General features: G+C 41.1%; 3 protein-coding genes across 5 annotated transcripts in view; 1 reads left to right on the top strand and 2 right to left on the bottom strand.

Annotated features, from left to right (window-relative positions):
- The window catches only part of tbc1d4 (TBC1 domain family, member 4), a 29,489-nt gene extending 26,734 nt beyond the window's left edge, over positions 1–2,755 (bottom strand). For all 3 annotated transcript variants that reach the window (XM_070837708.1, XM_070837710.1, XM_070837709.1), the window contains exon 1: positions 1,686–2,755. In XM_070837708.1, coding sequence (XP_070693809.1) covers positions 1,686–2,084 — 399 coding nt within the window. In that variant the 5' untranslated portion in view covers positions 2,085–2,755. The remainder of the gene's footprint in view (positions 1–1,685) is intronic.
- Positions 2,756–3,795: 1,040 nt separating this feature from the next.
- Positions 3,796–8,132, bottom strand: commd6 (COMM domain containing 6). Its single transcript, XM_070838183.1, has 7 exons — positions 8,100–8,132; positions 6,732–6,790; positions 5,866–5,931; positions 5,685–5,761; positions 5,230–5,398; positions 4,959–5,111; positions 3,796–4,866 (listed from the first exon to the last, which is right to left on the bottom strand). The coding sequence occupies exons 1-7, from the start codon at positions 8,122–8,124 to the stop codon at positions 4,816–4,818; spliced, it is 600 nt and encodes a 199-aa protein (XP_070694284.1). The 5' UTR covers positions 8,125–8,132; the 3' UTR covers positions 3,796–4,815.
- A 3,064-nt stretch (positions 8,133–11,196) lies between these two features.
- Positions 11,197–14,459, top strand: uchl3 (ubiquitin carboxyl-terminal esterase L3 (ubiquitin thiolesterase)). Its single transcript, XM_070838011.1, has 9 exons — positions 11,197–11,316; positions 11,504–11,515; positions 12,306–12,434; positions 12,584–12,740; positions 13,083–13,168; positions 13,747–13,794; positions 13,882–13,957; positions 14,117–14,175; positions 14,274–14,459. The coding sequence occupies exons 1-9, from the start codon at positions 11,275–11,277 to the stop codon at positions 14,355–14,357; spliced, it is 693 nt and encodes a 230-aa protein (XP_070694112.1). The 5' UTR covers positions 11,197–11,274; the 3' UTR covers positions 14,358–14,459.
- Positions 14,460–20,901: the final 6,442 nt, after the last annotated feature.

Genomic DNA, 20,901 nt, shown 5'->3' with positions numbered 1-20,901 from the left:
TAGAGTTTAACCTTTCACATCAGATTGGTAGATGCCAGGGGGTGTTTCCTCACGCTTTGCACATTGTTCCCTTGTCATGTCCAAGAATAGATTTTAAAAACGTGGCTGTCACTCAAAAAAACAAACAAATACAGTTATGAAGTCTTCAAACTCAGTTGGGACAAATAAAAAAATCCACAGTTGCACAATAAGAGCACCTGTATTCTAAACAGGAAATACCTGGCAAAGGGAAAAATCATTAACAATGACCTTAACATGGTTTTACAAGAGGCAGCACTGTACTGGTAGAATACATTCCACATGGTCCACCTTGCACATGTTGCGAGCTTACTGGCTGCTAAACCAGTTTTAGTTGCGTAATAATGCTGAATGAGGTATGTTCAAGATGTCTCTCTGACTGCTGCAAACATTTGGATGCCAGTAGAGAGGCCAGATACCTTGAAAGTGCTCAAACTTGTTGCCCGTTTCACTCTCAGCTTTCACCGGCAGACAAACAGCCCGCTCGGTCTCTGCACATACCACAGGAAACACGATACAACGCAGACATATCTGAGATCAATGTGAAACGAGAGCATGAGTAGATTTCTGTTTGTGAACATTATTTGTGAAGGTTTCCCTGTTCATTGGGGAAACAGGAATAACATGGACAGCTGCAAGACCTCAGCTTGTCTTACAGCAGGTGGAGGAACATGTTGGCACCACCCCAAAAACCACATGATTCACATATAAACACAAAAAAAATATGTATTAAGCACTTGTTGTTATTCACTACTGCAAACTCTCACACACACACACACCCAAGCAAGCATACTGACACACACAGCAGTGCCACTGGGGTGAGCTCTCGAGCCCAGTGCCTGACACATGCAGTGTGGCCTAAACTGCATTGGACCAAAAAAACACGACTGCACATTGATTTTTCAACCTCTGACTACCACCTTCCTGATTTTGGACTGTTTACCACATTTCGGTTTATTACTCAAGAGTGGCATGCTGATCAGCATGTAAATGTGCTGACTCGATATTGTGCGTATTCAGTTGTTGTCACACCACAGGGACCAGAGAGAGGTCTGATCCCTTACAGAGGAAAGCGCAGGGATGGATTAACTTTGCCAAAAATCCACGGTGCTCTGTTTATCATTCGCCCTGACTGGTGGCCTAAATACTTAATACCAAAGCAAACATGTTTGGGCCATTGACTAATCTACTGTGTGTGTGTGTGTCTTGAGATTAAATGACATAGTTGTCACCTAAAGGTTTCAATTCTGGCTCTGCAAGACCAAGCCTTTTGTCTTGTGTTTACACTTAGAGCTAGATCCAGTCCATCATAACATTGTGATGAGTGGGCCACGCTGTAAATCCTGACATCATGGTGGATTTACAGATAAGGACTCTTTCATTTGAAACCCTTTTGAGTATTATGAAAACATTACAGTGAGAGTTTGATTTTGCATAAACTTTTTTGGGGTCACTGTAGACTGTAGACACTGTAGGTCATTTTAAGTGTCCACAGCAATGCTCCAGAAATAGTATTTACTATCTGACCGATGGCACCACTGATCCCATAAGAGCATGCGTTTCCTCAGTCCAGTGCTGTTGACATGAGGTGCGCTTCTCTCTTGCTCCAGGCGCATCTGCTGTTGTGTCGTGTGTTAAGGTGTTTGTTGACACCTGGGCAGGCCTACCTGGTTGGGGTCGCTGGCCTTAAAGACGTGACAGGACATCTCGGACTCGGGGTTGTCAGGCTGGCCCCGCAGGAGATAGGCAAAATAGGTGAGGTCATTGCTGTTGTGGATGAAGCGAGAGATGAGCTGCGCCTTGTGCTCGAATATAAAGACAGAGGAGTTGTTGCTGCTGGAGGGGACGCATCGGACGAAGGGGTTGTTGAGGACCAGCTGAACTTCTCTGGGCTGCACTGCGGGGCCGCAGTCGCCCCTCTCACTCCTCCTGCGGATCTCAGCCACCAGCCACGGCAGCATGGGCAGGGTGGTGCGCCTGTCGAGCGAGGACCAGCCGATGTAAGTCAGAGCGAACCTCCGGTCTGACTTCGGAGCACCGTTTTCCTTCTCATCCTGGCTCTCCATGTCGACCCAGCAGACTTTTGGCCGAGGCTCGCTGACAGCAATGTGGGACTACAGACGAAAAAGGCAAAAATAAAAATGATGCCACTGTACCATTCCCTGCAACCAAGGCCAGGCGTGTTTGTGGTTAACTTAGTTTGCAGCAGTCCACGTCCATAGTTAAAGTTCACACAACGAAGCGCTTAGCTACATGCACCACATGTGCTCGCCCTGTCGATCAGCTGCAACACGCACACATTTTAAACCCAAGTCTCTCGAAAATCTCTCCAATGGGCTGTTTTTCTTCAACGATTTCAAGTGAATTCACTTATATGGCCACTGCCTCCCTGGTCTGTCCCTCCACTGTTTGCATGGGCGGTGAGTCAAGCGCTGCACAGTTCTCTACTGTACTGTCCCAACCAGGCTTGCTTGCTAAAACGTGGCTCTGGATGGCTCCTGTGTAAACACAAGTAGCCCAGAGAAATCTGATTTCTTTGACGCGCTATATGTCGCTCCTGCGCGCTCGACGGAGCGGCGCGTTAAAACCGTCCCGGCCCTAAAACCCGGTTACGCACAAGCCAGGCTGGCGTGGTGGTATTTTTTCCTTCCCAGCCGCCTGTAAAATACATACATAAATGCTTGTTTATCGCCTCTTGATGCTGTCTCCACACTGTGATCCTTTCTTCCACAGCGCCGTGGAGGCGGAGCGGCTGTGCGCATTGACGACCCGCCCAACATCCCATGTGCTGGAGGAGTGGGCAGGGCCGCTGCGCGAAAACGTGACAGGGCGTAACTCCACCCTTCTCCAAGGAGCATAGCTGGAAAGCTTCTTCCATGGTAGTGCGGAAAGTGTTTGCAGCCCCCATGGCACGAGTCCTCCGGGCCCATAACTCTGTTAGTTGTAATCCAACCTCACAACTGCCTTCACCAGGTAAAATGAGCAGAGGCCATTAAGACCAAATACTAACATGTTTGCAGCACAATGAACCAAATGCAATAGACAGTTCACAGCTGAGCAGACTGCTGACTCAAATTCTTGGATAGCTGCAATCACATCTGATATGTTTTGAGCACTAGAGGAGTTCCCATCTACCAAATGCACTTTGGAGCACTCCGCCTATCCTAAAAATAGTACTTGTGCCATATATAACCTCATTGCTGAGGCAGGAGCCACTAGAGCTCTGCAGCCCACCAAACCCCAAACTGCTGGAGAGAAGTGTGTGTGTGTGTGTGTGTGTGTGTGTGTGTGTGTGTGTGTGTGTGTGTGTGTGCGCGTGCGTGTGTGTGTGTGTGTGTGTGTGTTCACATTTTAACTGCAGATGACTTCAACATAGTAGGGTAAGAAACACACTAGGCCACAGAACCCTGTTTGTCTATAATACATCATGTTGAAACTGGAAATGAATGAAAATCTGTGGTAAACACATGCAATCATACACAAGAATTGAATAATTGAAGTATTCCTAAATTTGCTATGATCTCTAGAGGCCTCCAGACACCTGGAACCACTTTTAGACTATAAACCTACCAAAAATAAGTCATAAATGACTCCATATTACATATACAGTACTGTTAGAGGGTAGACAGTGACACTAATTTACAGGATTCAACTGATTTAGTGTACAATTATCTGTACTTTGATTTTCTCTGAGCTTTTTAAAATTGGAATAAAATAAGCATGTAATGAGGGTTTATAGTTAATTATTATTTATTGCATCACTGATGTTTGGCATCAAAGAAATGGACCAAAGAGGAAAAAGGCAAAGGCCTCCTCAGAACCACACAGCGTGCATTAACAGGGAAAATAAACAACAAAAGTAAGTCTTCATAATTTAGACATTAGCAAAAAGCACGAGGACTGTACACAGTTCATGTGGACCATTTCAATTTTCAAACCAAAGACTGTACTGCAAAGTTTGAATGAAATTTTAGCTACTAACTAACTGCCACATCCAGGGTGCTGTACAGCGCACTAAATACAATCTCTTACCCTTGATACAAATAAAGCAACATAAGCGACAGTTGTGTTATTTTCATTCTGTACAGTCTAAAAGTACGAAACCAGAGGCAAACCAAGGTTTAGTGCAAACTATGATTAATCTAAAGCATATCGATGTTAGACATTTTGTAATAAATGAGGCACAACTTGAATATTAGCCGGGGTTTTGCAGTATTTGCAGTGTAAAACGACTGCGGTCTAATATAAGCTTTTTAGAGAGGCGCTGATTCTACTTTGGGGACATTTTGGAAAATGTAGTTTGTGATGTTTAAGTGTTTCCATTGTTTTGTCCACCCCAAATTTTAGAATTAGGCTAAATAACAGAGACTCTTCTCTCTATAATGCAATACAGTTGAATGGCACCACAAGCCTACATCCTCCAAGATGTTATGAAGTTGAATCAGCACCTCTCTTAAGCAGTTACAAACACTGAACATCATAACCTTCGTTAACATGGAAATTATTGCACATTAGTTTAAGGTAAGTGCACCTAAACTGATTGTATGGTACATGACTCCAACATTAAATTCATGAAACCCCAATAAGTTAATGGGAGAAAGTACTCTTACATCTTGGCATTCAACAATTTCAACAGACGTTGGTCCTAAGAGTAATTAGGAGCTGGTGCAGTCTGTGGTGCAGAGGTGCAAAGCTGCACAGCCAGCAGACAAACTCCTGTGTCAAGCTGTTCTTCCATTAGTTACGTGTAAACTGGAGTGTTATTGCAATAACACTTGCAAGGTGTGCTTGCAACCATCATACAGTCTCCATAACAGCTGCCATCTCCTTGAACTGCTTGTGAAAGTTCTGCAGAGGACACAAAAAAAAAAAAGAATCTCAGAATCAAACCGGTAATAAATGACAGTAAAAACACTCCAGTCACATCAACAAATACAGACCTGGAACTGTGGAATAGTCATCTCGAAAGACCTGTGACAAATCTGTCCAGAGGGCTCAACGGTCTTCAGCAGCAGAGAGACGTACGGGGAGTTGAGAGATCGGCAGGTGTCAGAGCTCACTGCCATGCCAAGCTTCCACTGCAGGTCCACTAACTAGAAAGATGCAGCAAAGCGACCAATAGGGCAAATCTCATCAGCTAGTTCTGTCTGAAGGTCATCAAAAATGGTTGAAATGAGTGAGTCTGCTTTGAGGAGTTCGATTAGGACATACCTGGCTGATGCTGAGCATGGCCTGGACCTCCTGCTGAGCATGGACTAAGGCACCATGTTCACTCCACAAGCTGTGCAACACCTGAAGGGAAGCTTTGGGCCACTTGTTACTGCCTTCTTCCAGCCTTGACACGAGGTCATCCCCAGAGAGGTTGCTCTTCCCAGCTGACCTGGTGACACAAATGTTAACTATCACACCTTACAATTCAAGTATGTGCTTCTTTTAGACAAATTCAGCCTTTTGGCAGACTTAGAACCAAGGATAAAAGCTGTTAAAGCTCCATTACACAATTAAAGCCAAAGCTATGGACACGTTTTTATCTAGATGTACAATCAATGTGCAAATAACTGGACAAGCATTTCAACATACTGGCCTTAGGAATAAGCATGGGCTACATGGGAGAAGACACATCGACCAGTTACCACATTTTAAAACACAATGTAGAATAAAGATACCTGAAAGTTAACAAGAGAAATCTGATAATGTTCTGTAGAACCTCATGGTCAAGTCTGACTCCAGCTCTCTGAAATCTCTGTCCAGGAGAAAAGAAAAGAAAAAAAAACAAGTAATGAAAGAGGAACTTGGGAGAATGGGTTACTATAAGTTAAAAAATATTCTAAGGAAATATTGACTCACATCAGAAATTTCAGCTGAATCTACTCCTCTCGTCTGCCCTTGAAGATAAATCAGAATGTGCTGACACTGTGGAGATTATAAGATTAGTTATCAGGACCACGGTATAACCTCTATGGCAGCAACAGCACCACATCCTGTGTGACTGGTGCAGAGTATGGCTGCTAATGACAGTGAACACTTTTACATTGTATTTATGTATCTACTTATTTATTAGTCAAAAAAAAATATATATATTCTAACGGGGTACAATACCTTGACACAGACGTGTTGCATATGTTTTCTAGGGTAAGTTGGGACCCCAGTTCTGGGTTTTCTACTTACAGAAGGTCATAATAATTTATTACACAGCTTTGTTGAATGCTTGATTCTAATTGGGCAATACAGCTTTCTGTGGTCTGTTATTTCTGTGTGGCCGACCACCGCTATGGATGCAGTTCTTATTGCAGAAGCAATTAAATCATCTTTAAACCAATAAAATCATTACAAAATAATTATTTTCTGTCAGATTGTTGATTTCTTCAGTAAGCAGCCATGTAATAAGAGGGATAATGTATCGCTTTGCATTATCCCTTAACAACCAGTTGTTAATCCCGCTGAGAGGTTTGCATCCAAACAACTTCATCCTGTTGCAAATCTTATAAGATCACGTGAAGAGACAGGTTGTTGTTGATTAAAATCAAACAGCTGCTTGAGGCCAAAAGTAGCAACACAATGTCTGACTTGTGCTGTTTTTCTTCCAAGCACTTCCGTATCACTGACCTAAATATTATATACAAGGTCTCTGCTGCCTGCGTAGTTACCTTTTTGTGAAAATATTAGTTGTTTTTCAGCTTGAATGGGAAAATGTACAGGTGAAATGTACTCACGGCTTCAGCCAACAGATCTGGAGAAAGCCTGCAGATGTTGTCCACAACTTTGTTGGCACCTGAAGCACAGAAGTGAGGCCATTCATTGATCACAGGGTTTTCCATATTTTTACTTCCCCTACAGGATCCATAAGCACGTCACTGCTCTCATGCCCACTAGTGTTCTTGTTTTTAGAGCAGGCAAGCAATTTCAACTGCAATTGTTATATAGATTTTAAATTCTACAATTATTATAAATATGGGTAAGTGTGTGTAACATTATCAGTTTCTTTGACCTGAAGAAATCTCAGTAGAAATGTTTTTTTTTCTCTCTTTATTCAGTCTACCGACATAATATAACACAGGTTTAGGGCAGGAATTAATAGAAGATGCCAGAGCACAATAAAAGACATAATTAAAAAAATGAATGATTAATTGATCCAAAAATGTAAGTTAAAGATAAATTATAATAGGAACAACACATTGATTGATAACACAGTAACGCTTGGTCTTAATTAGAGTACATCATTTATATGTGAAAACCAAACAGCACACGTTCAAAACAAGTTCAGGAAGGATATGATCAACAATAAAAAGCACAAATATCAGACAAAAACCATTAATTATAATTTAGAAGCATTAAGAGCAATCAAAAACCACATTATATCATTCATGTCACTTTTCAATCTCCTTTATTAAAAGACTAGTGGGGAAATATTAACATAGAAGCTTGAAAGAGTTTTCTTAAACTCAGTTAGATATTTCTAAAGAAAGCTTAAGCTAAAGCAGATCCTTTCTCAGTGATCACCGCAGGATAAAAACAGATTTTAACCTGTTTACAAGCTGCTTTCCAAACCAAAACAAAGATGGCGGCCGCCACAGGCTGGACTGGCAGGAAGAAGAGTCGCAGTTTGGCAAACGGGGTAAAAAGAAATCATGTTTCCTCGTGCAGCTGACGGGATATTTTACACCCAGGTGGTTAGAGGAGTCGTCGTCGGGTTCCTCTAAATGTTTTCGGTGTTTTTAAACGACCTCCTGGATGATTTTGAAACCACCGGTTAGAAAAAGCGCTGGTTAGCCCCGCATGCTAGCTCACGTTAACGGGCACAAACTGAGGCTGTGGTGGGTTTGGGGTAGATTTGGGGTCAGGTGAAGGGTCTCAGGGGAAATAGTTTGGTTCAAACATAACTGGATGATGAGAGGAAACAAACAACAAACAATATCGACAGGCAAAAACTCGAATAAGTTGCTAATATAACGTGATTTAGCTGTTGGTGTAAGACTATTGGTGAAAAGCACAGCTTATTCATCTCTCTAGGCAAACTACTAAAAACACCAAAAACTCTGCATGCAGGTAATATTTAACATATAAAGCAAGTTAAAACCCACCTTGTGAATCCTCTGCTGCGGGCATCTTCTCTCTCTGCAAGTCTGCAGTGTCCCCACTTTAGCGACTCTCAAACCTGGCAACTTTTAGGGCCCCGATAGCGACGTTTGTGGTGTATAATTATTATAATAATTGTTTTTGTTTTTTCTTTAGTAGTAATAGATGATGCAGACAGTCCTCCTGAAAAAGATTTGGCAGGTTTTCTTCTTCGTGTGTGTGTGTGTGTGTTGGCGGATTCTTCTTCTTCTTCTTTGTCGAGGTTTTATGGCTGTTGACATCCTTGATTTCTCATTACTGCCCCCTTCTGGATGTGTTCGTCCTTAACACCCTTTCGTTTTAAAGTCCAATTGCTCTTATATTTAAAAATATATATATATTTCACTCAATATGTATTTTTTGCACTGGCCTCTACTCGTCGTTTTTACATATAATTTTGCTTCTTTCCTCTTTGTTCCACTACTTCTTACCGTGGCCTGCCTACTTCATCTTGGATCGTGTGTAGTTGCATCATCACAGTACTGTTGCCACTGTTGATTTAGTGTAAGTTTGATATTTAACTATTTCTTTTTTTTTATTTGACTGGTTCTTATGACAATTTACCTGCTTTACCTGTAATATTTAAGACATTACCTCATTTGAATGTTCTTGCTCTTTTTACAATCTTAACAATAAAAATATTTATCTAAAATATCTCTATAAAAACCCCATTAGCTGCCTCTTGAACTATTATCATTTAATATCTCCCTCTCTGATTTTTTTTTACATTGTATAATGATGTGTTCAGTATCTTCTACTGTGTACTTTTTAAAGGGTTTTAAACATCCGTCTTTAGATAATTAAATTGATTAAATTATTAGCTGTGACTACAGTTCAACCTCCTGCCTGATCGGCTTCACATTAACACACAGATTTCTGTATTGTGTGATAATGTCTCCCACTGTGATCTGCATCCCATCTCTCTTGGTTTACAGTTTACTTCTCTAAAACCACATGTTGCACTTATGGTGTCATGATTCAGTGATTTTAGAAGTCTCTTTGGCACCCAAAGAGACCCGGCAGAACTGAAATGTTTTAATGATGCATCACAGCCACTGAGTATTCTGATTAACTAGAAGGTGCTGATTAATTTTTAGACCGTTAAACCTCCTGTTTCATTAAACATTTCCTGGCTGTGACTTTTTGGACTGAGTGTGTTCACTTGACCAATCATCAGCCAGACAGAAAGGCTACTGTGCCAATTCTCATGTGCCCTCTGTAACAACCGATCACATAACCCCTTTAAAATATTCCTTCGCCACGCGTTTCCAGTATAAGTGCTGAGCCAGGATGGACAACAGGGAGTAAAAACTGTTTCAATGCATGTGAAACAATGAGTTTATTTCACAGTATAGATCCTCTCTATTTGTGACATTATGGTAACATTTCTTTGACTGCAATACAATAATTGTCCAGCAGAGGAAGCAATTATTGTGATCCTTCAAACTGAATTGAAAGATGTATTAACACCAATAACCTCAGTAAGGAAATTCCCTCTCTTTGCTCACTTTTTGCTCTAGAAATATTCAATGCATGCTCACACAATATCTGATGACATTCTAATATGTATATAACATGTACGTTGATGTCACAATTGCAACAGTTGCAAGTATGATCAGCAGACGTAGATCCTCAGCAGTCGTGAAGAGAGAAGGCATCATGCTTGTTTTTAGTCATGACAGAGGAAGATTTCACCGCCTGTGGGATGAACAAAGCACTACTGTCAGGGGTTAGACCAAAAGGACCTAAACAAACAGAAGCAATAAAGTCTTTCCTGTAATGAAAACTCACCAGAAATGTTTCAGTAAAGGCTGCAAAGTGTATTAGACTATGTTATGAAAGAATTAATAAAAGTTTAATTATTATGTCCCCATCATCGTTGTTATTGTTCCATTTATAGAAAGATTTCTATAACTATTTTGAAGGCAACATCTTTGGTGTAAAATGTGTTAACCGCATGTTCATGAACTGAGTGTTTTAACTTTTGTGCATGTCTTGTTAAATTGGTGGAGATATTGGCGTTTTGTCTACTTGGATGTGTTTTTTTTTTTTTTAAAGTGCAGTGTGTTGAGCTCTCAGGGCCATTGTAGGGACTAACTAGAGTTACCACCTAGTCATTGTGTTCCTCCACCAAACAGTCAAGTTGTCGTTTACACCTCCATGGTTGCACGCATATCTATCCAAACTCATTTAATACTTTGAAGACTTTGAAGGAATTTAATAAAAGGTGCAATTTTTTTTTGGTGAAATGGAAGTCATCATTATATTGACATGTATGATTCCAGCGACGAACCATTTGCACGGAGGAGTACAGAGGACTGATGGAGAGCTTTGTCAGGCTCAATATCAGCAGAAACAATGAGCTTGTGGTGGACAGCCAGAGGAACAGGAGACCCTCTGCAATAGTTATCATCCAGGGAGAGGAAGTGAACAAAGAGGGTGGGAGGACTCGTACAAAAACCTTGGGGTCCAAATCAGTTTAACACTGACACCCTCCTCAGATCTGTACAGTCATCACAGTTTTAGGTGGGCACCCAACATTAGTATCACCAATTTAGTATCTGAACAAATATGATCACTTGGTCATGACCATATAAATTCTGTATGCTCACTAAGGCCCAAGAAATGCATTAAACCCAATTATACTTTTGTGTGATTGAAAAAAGAGTAGGCTACAGCCTCTGTACATTAAGTACAATATTTTTTAGAAATACTTTTCTGTCTTTTTTTATTTATTTACTGATTTATTTATTTAAGTTGTCATTATATAGTATTTCCAAATAAGAAAACCTGTGAAAGCGTCCCTCTGTAACACGCCTGTGACCCTGGAATAGTCCACTGTTGGGGTGGTGGTGGGGGTGGAGCATTCACAAATAATTCATTTTGCGAGCACAGAACGATTACATAACTATTCAGGGTAGAAAATACTATCTTTTACACTTTAGTATATTTAATTTGTCCGTCTTTGTGGTATGCATGTGGTGTTTTTTGATTTATAAAGAAGCAAGTACCCCTGCGAATTACCTGGACGTGAATGTGCACTCTCCAGAAGCGGAAGCGATTTCCAGCTGTCAAACAGATTTTAGAAAATCAGTTTCAGCTCTCGGTTGAAAGCGAAATAACGACTGACGTTACCTCAACATGGACTGTCCACGCTGGTTGCCTCTGGAGTCAAATCCAGAAGTATGTTTAGTTACGTTTCTTTTCACACTATATTGTTTTATCGTAGTCATTCATTCACAAGCATGTGGGGGCTAGCTAACCTGTAGCTAGCAGAGAGAACAAAAGCTGAAGCCGTTGTTGTTGCTGCTTTGTTTGAACCCCAAAAGCAATTTTATTAATATTTGTAATTTGTGTTTTTTCATTCCAGGTCATGACAAAGGTGAGTATTGTCTCCTGAGTGAATGTAACACCGGATGAGTGAACAATCAGCGGAGCAGCGACCTGTGGAGGTGTAAGGCCTACCCAGCAGCGGTGCTACACCCCATATAACGTTATCATTAACAATAAAAGTTAGCTGCAAAGTGCACTGATGTCTGATCAACATAAGAGAGGCGAACAGGCTGCGAGGAGTTTGACACAAGATTAACACGATCTGTTGCTAGTTGCCTGCTGTAATTGTAGGTCTGAGAATATATTTGACAAAGTTGACCTCATTTGACGAGCTTCATTAAAAAAAAATTTACATAGTCAGTTATAGTTTATGCTGCTGTACATGATGCTTTCTTCAACATCAACCTGACAAGTTAGCCTCTGATCTGCAGTAAAGACTCACAACTTGGAGAAGCTAAATCCACTGAGAAAAATGACTGATGAAACCTCAGATTAATAACACAAATAATCCCAGAGGACACACATTACACAACTTGGTAAAGCTCTGTGAACAATATTGAATAATTAATAATAATATAAAATACAAATGTATGAATGAATATTTGCAAAGATTATAATCAAATTTATAATTCCTAAATACATAATTTAAAGGACACTTCCTTGAAAATAAATGCCAGACCTGAAAAATAATGTGATCCCTTTTATTATGCTTTATTATCAGTGTCACTTGGATTCGGTAGGATTTACTTGTTTCTCCTGCTTTGGCTTGTCTGCCAGGTGTTGTTAGATTATCTTCATGTCTTTGCATGCACATACATTTACTCTCAGCTTTTGTGTAGTTTGTCAATTGTTTGGGCATGAGACCAACATGGCAATTCGGAGACGTATATGGATTGGACCCAGAGCTTCTCAGCATGGTACCGAGGCCAGTGTGTGCTGTGCTACTTCTCTTCCCGGTGACAGAGAAGGTAATTCTTACTTTTGTAACATCTTTGGTGTAAAATGCATTAACCACACATTCATGAATCGAGTGTTTTAACTTAAGAACTCTATACATGTCTTTGTGCAGACTTGTGTGCTTGCCGTAAGAAACAGTAAATATTTCTCTTGTGTCCAGTATGAGACATTCAAGCAAGAAGAGGAAGAGAAACTCAAGGATCAGCCACAGGAGCTCTCTCCTGGCGTCTACTTCATTAAGCAAACTATTGGGAACGCCTGTGGAACAATAGGATTAATTCATGCCGTGGCAAACAACAAGGCACACCTGGAGTTTGGTGAGTAGTTATTCCGTTCAAGTCATATGCGATCAGATATTAGAGATGTGAACGATTCCCACATTTACAATTTAAGAGCATCAATTCAAGACTGCTGTATGATTGAGAGAGCTGATCCTGTGTTGGGTTTTACTACGTTTAAAGAAGCTACATTAGCAAACAGTTAAAGGTATTAACTGTTCATTTTGTTCAGCTAGACCAGCTAAAGATCATCATTTATCATGATACCACAATACTTTACAGTATCTCCTATCACAGCATTGTATCGAACTCCAAATCCAAACACAGTTTTGCTTGCAGACATTTTTCTATAGATTTTACTATGTTGTCTTTTCTCCTCAGAGCCGGATTCTCCTCTAAAGAAATTTCTTGAACAAACCTCTAAAATGACCCCAGAGGAGAGGGCCACCTTCCTGGAAAAGGATGAGGTAATGTTGCAGTCACAATGATCCCTCTCCCCGTGTTGGGACATCGTTTTTTTCGACTCTGGTGTGTTCACAAGCTGGAAACAACATGAACGCTGCCAAAGAAGATGTGTTGTATTTCATTACCCAGAGAATCTAGACAACAATTCAACATTTGTAACTAATCTAGGTCACTCTACATAGACATTAACTAACGGTTACAACCTAATACCATGTTTCAAATTCTGTTTGAGCAAAAGATTGACATGCAATATGTAGATATGTAACATCAATCAGACATTTACTTTTGTCTACCATGTTTCTGTGTATATGACGTCAAAGTCATGCACCAAAATTATTTGCAGACTTTCAGACTGTTTGATCTTAAGGGGGCATTCATAAGAAATTTCCAGCCAGGAATTAATTTTTCAGATTATTCACACATCACATGAATGCCCCATAAGAACACCCTGAAAAGAAAGTCTTTACCAAAGGACCGGGGGGGGGGGGCAACTCTGTTTGATAATTAGAGTGGCCTTGTCTCATGTGTTGCATTTGTTTGAATGTGTTGAGTAAAAATGACTCCTTACTGTCTGTTTCAGAGTATACGTGTTACACATGAATCCAGTGCACAGGAGGGACAGACTGAGGTTTGTATTGGGGTCGGGTCGGGTCGGGTTTGTTTATCACACAATCACAAAGAGTTTGACTCAAAAGAACTTTGTTGTCTGTTGCAGGCCCCAAGTTTAGATGAGAAAGTGAATCTGCATTTTATAGCCTTTGTGAATGTCGGAGGACAGTTATATGAACTGGGTGAGTTTAGTGCTTAAGTAGTTCCTATATACTGTTTACCAAAATAAATATTCGATTTAATTTAATAAGTATTTGTCACTTTTGTTGATGGTAATAACTTAAGTTCAACAGTTAATGGTGACAGATTTGAAGGACAATGCTTTTTTTTTTAATACCTAGATGGCCGGAAGCCCTTCCCTATAGTCCACGGGAAAACCTCAGAGGACTCCTTCCTCGAGGTAAGACGCCACAGAATAAAACAGACAAACTGTCACGAAAAATATCTCAAGCTGGGTTGCAATTCATCATTCTCCTGATGTGTTTGATTGCCCTGCAGGATGCTGTAGAGGTTTGTAAGATCTTCATGGCTCGCGACCCTGAGGAGGTTCGGTTCACCATCATTGCTCTCTCCAAAGATTAATTCTGAAGAAACTTCCCTGTGACCCCAGAAAACAAAGAAAACATGACTGCCAAACATTCTCAAGTGCTGACCTAATAGGAAAATTAGATATTTTTTTTCCCCCCCCAAATAAAACTTTAGATGCTGATGTAGGGGAAATAACCAAATGTCAGGGATATCATGCTAAAGTATTTGTCATGCATCATTTGCGTTGAGTTTGAAATTCTGTGGGAATTAGAGTGCTGCTGTGCAACTAAATCTTCCAGTTCCCCACTGCTCAAACATCTCTAACTACACTGCACTTAAGTTGGTTTACATAGCGCATTTGGCTTTCAATTAAGAAAGAAGTGTAAGTAATTTTCCACCAAGGGAGCCCAACTTTGTACTTTACTCTGGGTTCAATGATCCACACTGTCTGTAGTGATTTGTTCTTGATCATATGTCAAACCACATGGTCAAAACCAGCTGAAGAAACATCTTTTGCAAGGCTTTCCTCGCAGTCGTATAGCTTTGAAGAAACGGATAGGCCTAATGCTGTTGTGTGCAGTAATGGTGTTATGAAAAGCTTATTTAAAAAAAAAAAAAGTCTCCTGTAAGTAAGAGAAAAAAGCAGACAATACAGCCGTGTGGAAGGTGCCTACGTTTTTGTAATAAGAATCAAAGATTCTGTCAAATAAAATGCAAATTTATTAAACACTTTGCTTGTGGATCTTCTCTGCAAAACAGACTTCTTAGTAGAAAACTACTTTTGAGTAAATTACATTTTGACAGGTTTATTGTGAGAGGATTTAAAACATTCTGGCGTAGCGGATTAGACTGTCAGGGACGATGGATGAAATGCCAGTAAAAAGTTCCTCCCCTGGAAATAAAAAAAGCCGGTGGTTTGAATGTAACCAGGAATCTGCTCTAAAAGGTCATCCAAAATTGACTCACTCTCATTTTCATTAGTATGCCACCCTATATAGAATACAAAAATACTCCAAATACCTGTCAGGAGTTTCTCTTGCTCAAAATCTAAAGTTCACAACTGTTCAAATTTGACTAAAACTAATCTTAAGGTGTCCATATGTACATTTAAACAGGATTTGTTTGCTGTAATCATTCCTTATGTCCATACGGGCCATCAAAAGAATACATTCCACAGTTTATATGAAGCCAGCAGCGTGAGGCTTCAGTAGTCTGAGTTAAACAAATAAAGTGGATGTCTTCCAAAGTTGCAGTGTTTTCAGTACAAATCTGCCCCATTTGTTTCCCCGGACAGTTTCCTTGCTGAGATGTGGTGGAAGGATAAGAAGACAAAGAGGGAATTTTCTACCAAAAAGACTGAAACTTTGCAGCTTAACAACTCGGTTTGTCCAACACAGACTGCTGAGGCCTCATGAGCTTCACTTTGGAATGTGTTTTCACACAAAACGAGGTCTGTGGATATTATTCCTCATCACTTACACTGAAATAGAGTTGGCAACCAGTCTCCTCAGGGCCAGTATGACACATATTTAATCTGTGATTCCTGCAAGTCTGCACTTGCAACTCATATGAAAGCAACTTTAAGTGAAACCGTGAAAAGCAGAAATTTTGTTCTCATGGTGGTATGACTCTAATTAAACTTGAAGATGATGTAGCTCTAAACAGGAGCAGGAATATTATTCACTATTTTAGATAAAAGCCTAGAAAACCCTGTGTTTAAACACTTGGTCTTTAACAGGAAAGTGACCCAAATTGGCCGCCCCATAGACCACGATTTGCCTCATTAAGTTTGCCTTAAAACGTTTATGTTTATGCACCAGAGGTAGACTTCTAGGAGGTTAGATTAGGTTGGATTATTCTGAGCAAAATATCATTAAAGTTATTAAATCACTCATTATGCAGCATGGCCCTATTATGTTCTATTAGTTTAAACAGTATATTAATGTTAACATGAAATCAGCATTTAAATGTTGCTGGGTAAACTAATTTTAACAACTCTATAATATCTTTTTATATTTTGTAAGATGATTGAAGCTTTTGTATGTAAAATTTGAATCTGTGACGTAGCTGCTCGTTAAGTAAATGTGGGAAACATACAGTGTTTAAAGAAGCACAGGCAAAGGAGCAGAAGATGGAAACACTCAAGTACAAGTTTAAAAAAAAAAAAGCACTCTAGTTACTTTCCAGTACTGTTTTTACAATTAAATTATCAGTTGATGGGAGCTTACTTTTGCAGCAAGTTGTTTCTCGGGCCCTGCAACGCGCACTAACCACCGCTGCGTGGCGCTCCAGGAAAGGGGTTTTCTTTAAAAGGAGACCCGAACTCCTTGAAGGAGGAGAGCTGAGCGCAAACATTTTGAGATGTATCTGTTTGGAGCTCAGCAGTGCACAGACTTTACAGTGATAAAAATGTGAGGACGCACAGTGTGAGAACATATTATCTTTGGAGAGCTCCACTATTACGCACCAACTAAACGGGCAGCAGTGAAAATCTGGGATCAAAAATAATCTCCCAGAGTGGGACATAACAGTGAACCCGAGTTTGTTTTCACCTGGAAACCGCTCAGGGACCCGTGGGTGGTCCACGGACCGCACTTGGGGAAACCCTCCAGCCACAGCCTCCACCTCATGCGGCTTAAAAGTGGATGGGGAGAACATATCTGCCGTCAGAGCCTCTCCCAGAGGAGGTGAAGACTCGTTTGATCGCCGCACAGGTGGAGCTGCGTAAAAACAGCCGAAAAGAAGCAGAGCGCAGGTGTGTCGGATGAAAGAACAGGTAAGCAGCAGCAGCAGAGACGAGCTGATGCGGAGGGAGCGCGTCACTGTTACACCTCACATTCACTCCCCGATCAGGTGCTGGAAACCAACAATAGGAGGCATGTTTGATGAATGAGCAGTGCGTTTACAAGTTCACCTGTGCGTTTCTAGACTGCCTGACCAGTTTGTGTCTGCTTGTTTGAACTGGCCCTCGTTTATGTCGCTGGACTCTTAAATGCGGGTCACTAGGAACCGATTTGGCCCGCCGGTGCAGCTCGGATAATAAGTTTTTTGTGATGGAGTGGCGAGAGCAGTCCGCTGTCAGCTGCGACGAAGCCTACTTGGAGGCGCAGAGATGGATTGAGGTGAGTAAAAACATTTAAAAGAAACTGTCTTTTCTTCACTGGTGACAAAAAAAAAGGTGAAAAGAAATAGGCTTGTAATCACCACATGGGAATTCAGGAAAGATGTGTTTTTTTTATTTTAGTTTTAAGACTTTACCCTCATGTGAAAGCATTAGGCTACTCTGGGTTAACAAGAGAGACAGATATGAGCTTATTAATGTGTAAAACTGGGGTTTACTCTCCAATACATCCCTGATTTAGAGGGATGTTGCTTGAGTTTATGGCTGAAAGATGATCTGCTGCCTCAAAGTTTCAGATAATAGTAACCTGGACCAACACATGCATGGAGGCATGAGTCCCCCTTGACCTCAGGTAGCTGGTGAGATCGGATCAGTCAAGTGTTTCAGCCACTAGAAATCATTTAGCCTGAAACTAGCCCAAGCATTAGACACCGTCTCTTCAGAATCCAGGTAGGCCTTGATTTGACCCCCATGCATCATTAATGTTTGTTGACTGCCTCCTTTGTCAGATGCCTAGACTTGCACATAATTTTGTAATGTTTCCCTTTAATGATACAGCTACAGACACATGTTGAGGAAATCAACAAAGCAATTAAGAGAAAAGAGAGAAAAAAAAAAGAGGTTTCAATACGGTTATGGTCATAATATACCAACTTTCCTATAATGCAGAAATCAAAAGCTGCACCCCCCCAAAAAAAAAAACTGTCCACCAGCACTTGCAAAAACATTCCCTTTTTATTTCCAATATGTCAGATTATCAAAAGTTTCATTCCAACCTCCAGCCAGACTCGTTTACGAGCTAGTAAAATCATGCTTCCTCATCCTCGCAAAATCTCTTCCCAGCAGGGTGGCGTGGAGCTGCTGCACGGCTGTAACTAAACAAATATTGTTCTAATTTCATGAGGGGGGGAATCTGAATGCTTGTGATGTGACATCAGTGTCTCTCACACTCGCACACTGGGCCATTGTGATGGCTTACCTCATGGTGGGGACATGATCTCAAACAGGGGCAGGAAGATTAGAGAACGGGGAGCTGAACAAATTGAATAGGTAAAGGTATAGGCCATGGGAGTATTATACCAACAGTGAAGGTATGAGAGGTTTGCCCTAATGGAAATATAGTAGTAATTAGAGACTAAGCACTGGCACGGGGCAAACAGTTCCCCTTCAAAGAGAAAGTTTTTTGGGCTATTGGATTGTGCCACTGAATGATTAACAAGCTGCTTGGCTTCACAGCACTTTAAACTGAGGCATGTGTGCATGGTAAGGTTGTGGCGGTATTGTTAAAAACTAGACTAAATGGTCTGGAGCCTGTCACATGGACACATTCCTGCATTAGCTGCCATGGCTGTGAACATAGCCCCCTCAGAGCTGGCCAGCTGTCAGCACAGGGCGCCGCGTCCTACAACCACAGGGCCTGGTGGAATAATAGAGGTCCTTGTTAATTGAATAGAAAGGCTGCAAGTGGGACTGTTATGACAAGTCATGAACAAGTGGCAGTGTTTAAGCTACTTACAGGTCAGGAGATCATGCATATGGCCGCCTGTAAACACAAACACAGTCCGTCATGAATAATACCTTAGTTGGTTTGCAGTTAGTGATTTTGTGACTAGATTTAGTCTATTTCACTGCTTTTTATGGTGTTAAGCAATTTTAGTTTGTTATATTAGTAAATCACAAGCGTAGGTGACAATGTCAGACACAGAATGTAAGTTCTTCCCTCCCTTTGTTTGTTTAGGTTGTAATGGGCAAGAATTTTCTGAAAGAGGTTCCTTGGAAGAGGAAGGTGTTGCCCACAATACTTGGAATGCCTCTTTAAACAGGTTTTCGGTAGCGGTTCGTTTCAGCTATTTATCTGGTTTGAGGTCATGCAACAACACAAGCTTTAATTGGTGTAAGATTTCAGCTCTGGTTTTGATATAACTCCCATGCATCTGTGTGTGGCTGGTTGAAAAGGGCCGTATTGTGTTCCTCACGTACTGTGAAAGGAAGCAGCCAGTCAAAGGTAACACAATCCTGTGGAGTTTAGCTACTTGTCCTGTTGCTGCTGTCATGCAACACTGAGCCTCTTCATGGTTTTGGTGTACGTCGTTGAGGTAATGATGTGACATAATGCTACATCTTTGGTGATTAATATTGTACATGCTCGGAGATACTGGAACGAGTCCAAGGTTAAATGTTCAGATTGTTCGTTTTGTTCGATCAACTGTCCATTGAAAGAAAATAGAGCACTGCAGTAAATCTATTTGGTTTAGAAGCTGGAACCAGACAAAGTTTGGCATTTGTGCTTTAAGCAATGAATCAGTTTCTGAGTAATTAAATGACTAATTGCTCTTCTGAATGTTAATTCCTTATATATGGCATATTTTCAAAGAGTTCACCCAGATTACAAACTAAAAGATATCCCCTCTGGTGTTATGAAACCCTGCAGATGGTTTTGGATCTATTTGCACATAACCTCTTTCCTTGAATTTCCTTTTCAAAACTTTTCTTCCCCTCATGAACTGCCTATCGTGACTTATGTCGCTGTGTTGCGTTTCATGCCAGGAGCTGTTTGACTGGACTGATCATTACTCACCTTGCTGTAGCACCATTCTGTGATTTTGACAGTCAGATGCAATTATGAGCCAGGACGCAGGCATTCAGATGGACTCGTGTGAAGCAGGTCCTGACGCAAGAAGTCATTCACACGCACGTACATGTTGATGTGGCTCTATTATTCTGATGTGTTGATGGTGTCGATGCTAATGGATTCCACACTCCGCTTTTCTTGAGACTGATCCCTGAAATATTTGGATAATGTCCCAGTTGCCCCCTGATGACCAATGGCCCCCGTCCTCTGCAGAGGGAACAAAGAATTTTAGGAACAATTAGTGGTGGGGGGCTGCATCCGCACAAACCTTGAATACTGATTTGCCTCAGTGCCCTGCATGAATAAACAATAGCTGTGGTCACGGACCCAGAGACTCCTCAATTCCTCTGATTATTTGTGTTCTACCAAGACACCATTCCTGGTTCGCTGCAATAATAATGACAAAACTTAATGTGACACACTTTGAGTCCCCGTCATTTACTCTGAGGACCACATTTCTGTCTTTTAATGTGGGGGGAAAGTCGTCATGAGACTCTTCGTTCTTCGACACGTTCAGCAGCACATTCTTGAGGGGAGCGAGGGTGGGTTTACAGGAAGGCAAGCTGTTTTTGAAATCTCTGCCGCTGCCTTAAATCTCCCTGTTAAATCAGGGTAACAGTATGTTGCTGCAGATTAGAGTTCTTATCCCACATGGCAGGTTGAACAGGAGAGAGAGGCCACAGCAGGCCAGGTCTAAGGGGAGTTAATACCTCTAATGATGACGATGGAGCAGAGAAAACTATTCTGCCGCAGCCAGCTTCTTGCCAGGTTCAGTGCCAGGGTGGGTGCCGCCTTCCACGCATGGTCTAGGAGATAGTATCTTAATTATTCCGTTCATTATGTTT

The sequence above is a fragment of the Pempheris klunzingeri genome, chromosome 10 (assembly GCF_042242105.1).
Source record: "Pempheris klunzingeri isolate RE-2024b chromosome 10, fPemKlu1.hap1, whole genome shotgun sequence".
Taxonomy (NCBI): domain Eukaryota; kingdom Metazoa; phylum Chordata; class Actinopteri; order Acropomatiformes; family Pempheridae; genus Pempheris; species Pempheris klunzingeri.
Note: the sequence above shows the minus strand (reverse complement) of the source record. Positions and strands in the feature narration are given on the sequence as shown.